A 9,700-nucleotide genomic window follows, 5' to 3' on the forward strand; every position below is an offset into this window, starting at 1 on the left:
CAACAGTTAGTGAGCCACCACCGTAGCTTGCTAGCCAACATAGCCGAAAGATTCAAGCTCTTTAGACTTCGGTGTATATTCGCCCCTGTGTTTTGAACACACTTTGGTCGTCAAGCTAGTTTACCATTTACATTTCATATTTACGTTGCTAGTAGTTAGCTAGCTGGATAGCTAAAACAGCCTAGCACTAGGCTAGTCGATGATAATAATGTGCTAACTAGCTAGCTAACATCCAACCATGAGCTCATTAAGCTCCTGCCCTGATAAAGAAGAGGGGGTCTGCTGGACGGAGAAAGAGGGTCTTTGGCTGAACATTGTCGTAAAAGAGGAGGAGGAGGATGAGGCTGTCACAGTAAAAAAAGAGGTAGAGGGTGAGGCTGTTGCAATGAAAGGTGAAGGAGCTCCAGTGAAGGAAGAGTTCAGAGTGAAGGAGGAGGACGTCGTCACTGTGAAAGAAGAGGGGGAAGAAAAAGTGGAGGGTGCCGTTTTTGGAGTGAAGGAGGAGATAACTGTAACAGTGAAAGAAGAAGAGACTGAAGATCAGATTAACAACGGTGAGTAACGTTATCTTAATTAACAAGAGGGGCACAAATTGTCTTCACGTCAGACTGTTACCATGTATATTCAGTTTGAGAGAAGTCGACCAAAAGAAAATATCTACACGCCAGAATGTTGAATATAATGACATTAACACCAAATATGTCTAATTGTTCTATCTGTGTTAACACTTTACCGTTGTCTGTGCTGTTGGTGCATTTTGATGGTGGGAAGTGGAGGTAAAATATCCACAGGAAAGTTTTATTTACCTGACTTTTTGCAGTGTCGGTAGGTTCTGTCACGTGTATTTCCAATCCGTTGATGCATTGCATGTGATGCACAATATATAAACAATAGCTGAATTAAACCTTGAATGTTGTTGACCAAAGCAAGTTCCCTCACAATCAGCTGGAAATACCTGTGAAACTTGCCAGCTGATTGTGTGGGACAAAGTTAGGTCTGGGTCTGTGGTTAAGCTCCGCCATTGTTTACATATTGTGCGAGTGTTTGTTGTGTGCGAATTGCATCAGTATTAAAAAATACAAAACCGGAAATACAATCGAAATACAGACCAGCGTAGTGAGACTCGGGTTAACACTTCCCTGTCTATATTTTGTCTAAGATTGTCTAAGATTACATCCGACATAAAGACAAAATCAGTGGACAACAGGTAAATTTAATTTAAAAAAAAAAGTGTATTCAACATTCTGATATGTAACGGGATGGTTCAGAAATGCTGAGTATTAATGACCGGAGCCAATACAAGTCTTCCACTCTTGGATTCTAAAAGAGGCTAGGTCACACTGTTGTTGAATCAATGCATGGTTTTAAAGGGGCCTTTTTGATTATGCAGTTTAATGTCGGAAAGAAAGCCACACTGTAAAATGTGTATACCATTAAAGTTGGCAACCAACAAATGTTAACAATCGATTGTTTTGTGCGAAATTACAACTTAAATATCTCACCCTTAGGGGTAGCCCTTCATAGCTCGCCATCATGTATACAGCTAACAGTAAGTACTGTCATTTTAACAGTAGCGTCCCGTCCTAGGTCATTCCATAGCGACAGCTTGTGAGATATCACCCGATCCCGTTGCTGTACGCAACCTGTTTTGGCAGTAAGTGTCCTGCGTTGGATGGTGTCCATAATCGGTAGACAGTTTATCATCGTTTGCATCGCCAAGTAGTGACCAAGAAAGTATTAAATCCACTTTTTGATGCTACCCCCACCCCTTCCAATCTAATTCAAAGATGGATTCCCCCTTATGGATGTTACATGGATTCCCAATTTAGCATTATGGATGTTACATGAAATGGACAAGCTTTCTTGGGGAGACTGAACATATTAGCAGAAGTCTGTGAGGTTGTAAGTCTTAGGTCAAAACATGGATAGCCATTTCAAGGGAAAGGCTTGGCTGAACACAAAAACTATCATTTTGAAAATATTGTAATTTCTATTATTACTTTAGAGATAGTGGGCCACCAACAAAACGTTGTTAACAGTCGACCAAATGCAACCAATAACATTGACTGACGGATTGTCATCCATTAGAGCAAGATTCGATTTGGAACACTTCATAATTTGTTTTTGAAATCTCCCCAAGTTTATTTTTAATTATGAAATGTTGTGAAGACTGTCCTCAGGTTTTTGAGGGATCTTGTCCGGAAGAAAACTCATAGGAAGACACTTATCATGTGTAGGTTTCATTCAGGTCTCTGTTTAACTGAATACTCTGTCTTTGGCAGGAGAGAGACGAGACTCTCCCTCTGACAGCGAGAAGAGTCCTTCAGGTGAACCAGACCCAAAGACGTCCAAACCAGCAGGACGACACCACTGCTCCCAGTGTGGAAAGAGTTTTACCCAGTTAGGGAGCTTGAAAACGCATGAGAGAATACACACAGGAGAAAAGCCCTACCACTGCTCCCAGTGTGAAAAGAGTTTTAGGTGGTTAGGTAGTCTGAAAAAGCATGAGAAGACACACACACGAGAAAAGCCCTACCAATGCTCCCTGTGTGGTCAGAGTTTTACCCAGTTAGGGGCCCTCAATAAGCATGACAGGACACACACGGGAGGTGATAAGACCTACCATTGCTCCATGTGTGGAAAGGTATTTAACCGCTTAAGGCATCTGAATAAGCATGAAAGAATACATACACAGGAGGAGAAGACATACCACTGCTCTCATTGCGGAAAGACATTTTCCCAGTTAGAGGACCTGGAATCGCATGAGAGAATAGAGAGGCTGTGTTCTGACTTATGTTTTTGACTGGGAATTTGTGTTTTTGTTCATGCCACATGAAATCAAATTGTGTCAATTAAATTTTACTCAAAAATAGGCCTCGAGACATAACTATGTCTAATATCAGATGAAATATTTTAATGTGTATTTCATTTTGATAATGTAATTTAATTTCATTGGACACAAGTAAGTATAAACCCTCCAATGTTGTTCATTATATTATTTGGATATTGCAAATGTAAATTATTATATAAGTCACTAAGTAAGTAGCCTTTCACGAGCCTTGGCTTGTCTGAGCCAGAATTAATCTCCTATTTTCTGTAGCAGCTTGATGTACAAGTACATTCCCTGGACAGTACACTAGTCTATTAAGTTATATATTGTTGGGTTCTGAGAATATGAAATATACTTATTAATGTCACTGAGGGAGAGAGGATAATGTATAACGTTTACATTATGTCAGGATATGTAATTGTTAGCCATCAGGGATCCTATGGGAGGGATCCACTGGGAGGAGAAGAGACACAGTCTGGTACCAGTCACCATGACAGCTGTGAGTTGGGGAGGAGTGAGCACTTTGGGGCAGAGGTCAGGTCAGATGAAGTGAGGAAGAACAGATCTCACTAAGGTTCTGTAGCAACCGAGATGCATTGGCTGTTCAGATGTGTAGGAGGAGACTCGGCATAGGAGAAAGGGTTACATATCGGTGCTTGTGTGAATATATCGTCTGCACAGCTGTTTGACCCTTTGGGATGAATACACTTGGTTTAAGCTTTCATAGTGTCTGTTGAGTTCTTACTCTAATAATTAGAACCTAACAATATAGTGCCTTCAGAAATGATTCACGCCTCTTGAAATTTTCCACATTTTGTGTTACAGCCTGAATTAGAAATTGATTGATTACATTTCGATTTTGTGTCACTGGCATACACACAATACCCCATAATGTCAAAGCGGATTTATGTTTTTAGAATTTTTGAACTTATTTACAAATGAAAAGCTGAAATGTCTCGTCAGTAAGTATTCAACCCCTTTGTTATGGCAAGCCTAAATAAGATCAGCTTTTCCATAAACTCTCTCTGTGTAAAATAATGTTTAACATGATTTTTGAATGACTTCCTCATCTCTCTACCCCATACGTACAATTACAATTATCTGTAAGGTCCCTGATTATTGGTAGATGGGTAAAAAAAAAAGACAGCAGACATTGAATATCCCTTTGAGCATGGTGAAGTTATTAATTACACTTTGGATGGTGTATCAATACACCCAGCCAAGACAAAGCTACAGGCATCCTTCCTAACTCAGTTGCCGGAGAGAAAGGAAAACGCTCAGGGATTGGGCCAATGGTGACTTTAAAACAGTTACAGAGTTTAATGGTTGTGATAGGAGATAACTGAGGATGGATCAACAATGTTGTAGTTACTCCACAATACTAATCTAAATGACAGAGTGAAAAGGAAGAAGACAAATATTCCAAAACATGCATCCTGTTTGTATCAAGGCAATAAAATAACACTGCAAAACAATTTGCAAATCAATTTACTTTTTGTCCTGAATACAAAGTGTTATCTTTGGGGCAAGTCCAATAAAACACATTAGTGAGTACCACTCTCCATATTTTCAAGCATGGTAGTGGCTGCATCATGTTATGGGAATGCTTGTAACTGTTAAAGACGTGGGAGTTTTGTGGATAAAAAAGAAATGGAATGGAGCTAAGCACAGAAAAAATCCTATAGAAAAATCTGGTTCAATCTGCTTTTCACCCGACACTGAGAGATGAATTCACCTTTCAGCAAGACAGTAACCTAAAACACAGGGCCAAATCTGGAGTTGCTTACCAAGAATGCAGTGCATGTTTCTGAGTGGCTGAGTAACAGTGTTGAATCTGCTTGAACATCTATGGCAAGACCTGAAAATGGTTGTCTAGCAATGATCAACAACCAATTTGACAGAGCTTGAAGAATTGTAAAAAGAATAATGGGCAAATGTTGCATAATTCAGGGTGTGGAAAGCTCTTAAAAACGTACCCAGAAAGACACAGCTGTAATCACTGCCAAAGGTTCTTCTACGCAGTATTGGCTCAGGTGTGAATACTTATGTAAAGGAGATATTCTGTTTTTCATTTTTAATACATTTGCAAAAAATCCTAAACATGTTTTCACTTTATTATTATGGGGTATTGTGTGTAGATGGGTGAGATTTTCTTTTATTTCAACCATTTTGAATTCAGGCTGTAACACAACCAATGTGAAATAAATCAAGGGGTATGAATACTTTCTGAGGGCACTGTAGAGGAATAGAATTGAGCATTTCTTGATTCCAACCATGAAATGTCTTGAATGTGATTTGATATATGATTTGGATATAGCTAAATGTATTTGATTGGACACACCTACTCATTCAAGAGTTTTTCTTTATTTGTACTATTTTCTACATTGTATCTCAAATTTGGACTCATCAGACCAAAGGACAGATTTCCACCGGTCTAATATCCATTGCTCGTGTTTTTTGGCAAACGCATGTCTCTTCTTCTTATTGGTGTCCTTTTGTAGTGGTTTCTTTGCAGCAATTCGACCATGAAGGCCTGATTTACGCAGTCTCCTCTGAACAGTTGATGTTGAGATGTGTCTGTTACTTGAACTCTGCGAAGCATTTATTTGGGCTGCAAATTCTGAGGCTGGTAACTCTAATGAACTATCCTCTGCAGCAGAGGGAACTCTGGGTCTTATTTTCCTGTGGTGGTCCACATGTGAGCCAGTTTCCTCATAGCTTGATGGTTTTTGCGACTGCACATAAAGAAACATTCAAACTTCTTGAAATTTTACGGATTGAATAACCTTCATGTTTTAAAGTAATTATGGACTGTTGTTTCTCTTTGCTTATTTGAGCTGTTCTTGCCATAATACAGACTTGGTCTTTTACCAAATAGAGCTATCTTCTGTATACCACTCCTACCATGTCACAACTGATTTGCTCAAACACATTAAGAAGGGAAAAAATCCACAAATTAACTTTTAACAAGGCACACCTGTTCATTGAAATGCATTCCGGGTGACTACCTCATGAAGCTGGTTGAGAGAAAGCTTTGCACACTCTTGGCAATCATCAAGGCAAAGGGTGGCTACTTTGAAGAATCTAAAATGTGTTTAATACTTTTTTGGTTACTACATGATTCCAAATGTGTTATTTCATAGTTTTGATTTCTTTACTATTATTCTACAATGTGTAAAATAGTAAAAATAAAGAAAAACCCTTGAATGAGTAGGTGTGTCCAAACTTTTAAATGGTGTTACATGTAGGAGCATTAGAGACCTAGTTGCATATTTATATATCTGTTTATCTGAATAAGAAATAGCCTTAAATGCAGTAGTTAATGTAAAGTTTGTTTTAAAATTCTTACTAATCAATCAACACATGCTTCTCTTTGTATTTCACCATTTAATATTGAAAAATGAAAAAATGAAAACATTTACATTAGATTTACCTTTTAGTCATTTAGCAGACACTCTTTTCCAGAGCGATTTACAATAGGTCACACGTGGAAATCGAACCCACAACCCTAAATGTTTTGTAAAAAACGTGCTCCTTACCTACTCCAGTCAGCAGAGGGCATGTGTGTTTATATACAGTTGAAGTCAGAAGTTTAAATACACTCATTAAAAGTCGTTTTTCAACCACTCCACAAATTTCTTGTTAACAAACTATAGTTTTGGCAAGTCGATTAGGACATATACTTTGTGCATGAGACAAGTAATTTTTCCAACAATTGTTTACAGACAGATTATTTCACTTGTAATTCACTGTATCACAATTCTAGTGGGTCAGAAGTTTACATGTTGTGGTTTACAGCAGGTCAGCCACCAGGGGGAGACTCCTCGAGGCCTGGTGACAGACGGACTATACATCCCGAGTTGATGGCTCCATCTGCTGGACGTGCCAGGTCTCGACGGGCTCTCCGGCCAGGAGTAATTGGGGCTGATTGGGGATTGGTGAGAAATCAAGGGCTGATTGCTCACCAGCTGTACAAGTCCCATAAAGCTGCCAGAAGGGCAGCACATGGGGCAGAGACTGGGGCAGGAAAGGACTCCCGTGTAGTTGGGGACGGTACCATAGGTAACAGGAGGGAGTCCAGTTTTTGATCCCCACAGGATACAGCAAGACCCGGAGCCCAGTAGACGGTATCCCGGAGAGGGTCTCATGGAGGATACAGTAAGACCCGGAGCCCAGTAGACTGTATCCCGGAGAGGGTCTCATGGGGGATACAGTAAGACCCGGAGCCCAGTAGACGGTATCCCGGAGAGGGTCTCATGGGGGATACAGTAAGACCCGGACCCCAGAAGACGGTATCCCAGAGAGGGTCCCTTGGGGGAGACCTATTCTTTTCTATTGGACTATTATTTTAATTAACAAACACCTTTGAAACTGAGCTAATCCTACTCTGTCCGTGTCTGATCTGTGTAAACGTTTTGACCCTGGTCTGCAACAATACACTAGGTTACCTATGCCTTTAAACAGCTTGGAAAATTCCAGAAAATGTCATCGCTTTAGAAGCTTCTGATAGGCTAATTGACATAATTTGAGTCAATTGGAGGTGTACCCGTGGATGTATTTCAAGGCCTACCTTCAAACTCAGTGCCTCTTTGCTTGACATCATGGGAAAATCAAAAGAAATCAGCCAAGAGTCTGGTTCATCCTTGGGGGCAATTTCCAAACGCCTGAAGGTACCACGTTCATCTGTACAAACAATAGTACGCAAGTATAAACACCATGGGACCATGCAGCCGTCATACCGCTCAGGAGGGAGACGCATTCTGTCTCCTAGAGATGAACGTACTTTGGTGTGAAAAGTGCAAATCAATCCCAGAACAACAGCAAAGGACCCTGTGAAGATGCTGGAGGAAACAGGTACAAAAGTATCTATATCCACAGTAAAACAAGTCCTATATCGACATAACTTGACAGGCTGCTCAGCATGGAAGAAGCCACTGCTCCAAAACCACCATAAAAAAGCCAGACTACGGTTTGCAACTGCACATGGGGACAAAGATCGTACATTTTGGAGAAATGTCCTCTGGTCTGATGAAACAAAATAGAACTGTTTGGCCATAATGACCATCGTTATGTTTGGAGGAAAAAGGGGAGGCTTGCAAGCCGAAGAACATCATCCCAAACTTGAAGCACAGGTGTGGCATCATCATGTTGTGGGGATGCTTTGCTGCAGGAGGGACTGGTGCACTTCACAAAATAGATGGCATCATCAGGACGGAAAATTATGTGGATATACAGAAGCAAAATCTCAAGACATCAGTCAGGAAGTTAAAGCTTGGTCGCAAATGGGTCTACCAAATGGACAACGATCCCAAGCATACTTCCAAAGTTGTGGCAAAATGGCTTAAGGACAACAAGGTTCAGGTATTGGAGTGGCCATCACAAAGCCCTGACCTCAATCCTATAGAAAACTTGTGGGCATATCTGAAAAAGTGTGTGTGAGCAAGGAGGCCTACAAACCTGACTCAGCTCTGTCAGGAGGAATGGGCCAAAATTCACCTAACTTATTGTGGAAGGCTACCTGAAACATTTGACCCAAGTTAAACAATTTAAAGGCAATGCTACCAAATACCAATTGAGTGTAGGTGAACTTCTGATCCACTGGGAATGTGATGGAAGAAATAAAAGTTTAAATAAATCATTCTCTCTATTATTATTCTGAAATTTCACATTCTTAAAATAAAGTGTTGATCCTAACTGACCTGAGACAGAACATTTTTATTAGGATTAAATGTTAGGAATTGTGAAAAACTGAGTTTAAATGTATTTGGCTAAGGTGTATGTAAACTTCTGACTTCAACTGTTTTTATACTGAACAAAAATATAAACGCAACATCCCGAAATGTTAATGATTTTACTGAGTTACAATTCATATAAGGAAATCAGTCAATTAAAATAAATGAGGCCCTAACCTATGGATTTCACATGACTGGGCAGGGGTGCAGCTATTGTTGGAGGCGGCTTATGGTAGAGAAATTAACATCAATTCTCTGGGAACAGCTCTGGTGGACATTCCTGCAGTCAGCATGTCAATTGCACGCTCCCTCAAAACTTGAAACAACTTTGGCATTGTTTTGAGTGTGAAAATACTGCACAGTTTAAAGTGGTCGTTTATTATCCCAATCACAAGGTGCACCTGTGTAATGATTATTCTGTTTAATCAGCTTCTTGATATGCCACACCTGTCAGATGGATGGATTATCTTGGCAAAGGAGAAAAGCTACCCAACAATCAATCAATCAAATGTATTTATGAAGCCCTTTTTTACATCAGCCGATGTCACAAAGTGCTATACAGAAACCCAGCCTAAAACCCCAAACATCAAGCAATGCAGATGTAGAAGCACGGTGGCTAGGAAAAACTCCCTAGAAAGGAACCTTGGAAGAAACCTAGAGAGGAACCAGGTTCTGAGGGGTGGCCAGTCCTCTTCTGGCTGTGCCGGGTGGAGATTATAACAGTACATGGCCAAGATGTTCAAACGTTCATAGATGACCAGCAGGGTCAAAAAACAATAATCGCAGTGGTTGTAGAGGGTGCAACAGGTCAGCACCTCAGGAGTAAATGTCAGTTGGCTTTCCATAGCTGATCAGTCAGAGTTAGAGACAGGTAGAGAGAGAGAGTCGACAACAGCAGGTCCGGGACAAGGTAGCACTTCCGGTGAACAGGTCAGGGTTCCGTAGCCGCAGGCAGAACAGTTTAAATTGGAGCAGCAGCACGATCAGGTGGACTGGGGACAGCAAGGAGTCATCAGGCCAGGTAGTCCTGAGGCATTGTCCTAGGGCTCAGGTCCTCCGAGAGAAGAGAGAAAGAGAGAGAGAGAGTTAGAGGGAGCATACTTAAATTCACACAGGACACCGGATAAATCAGGAGAAA

The 9,700-nt window shown here is 40.6% G+C and overlaps 1 protein-coding gene across 1 annotated transcript; it reads left to right on the top strand.

Moving 5' to 3' along the window:
- On the top strand, positions 1 to 6,041 carry LOC115138117 (zinc finger protein 135-like). Its single transcript, XM_029674617.2, has 2 exons — positions 1 to 554; positions 2,283 to 6,041. The coding sequence occupies exons 1-2, from the start codon at positions 239 to 241 to the stop codon at positions 2,801 to 2,803; spliced, it is 837 nt and encodes a 278-aa protein (XP_029530477.1). The 5' UTR covers positions 1 to 238; the 3' UTR covers positions 2,804 to 6,041.
- The last annotated feature ends 3,659 nt before the right edge of the window (positions 6,042 to 9,700 follow it).

This window comes from Oncorhynchus nerka, linkage group LG12, assembly GCF_034236695.1.
Source record: "Oncorhynchus nerka isolate Pitt River linkage group LG12, Oner_Uvic_2.0, whole genome shotgun sequence".
NCBI lineage: Eukaryota > Metazoa > Chordata > Actinopteri > Salmoniformes > Salmonidae > Oncorhynchus > Oncorhynchus nerka.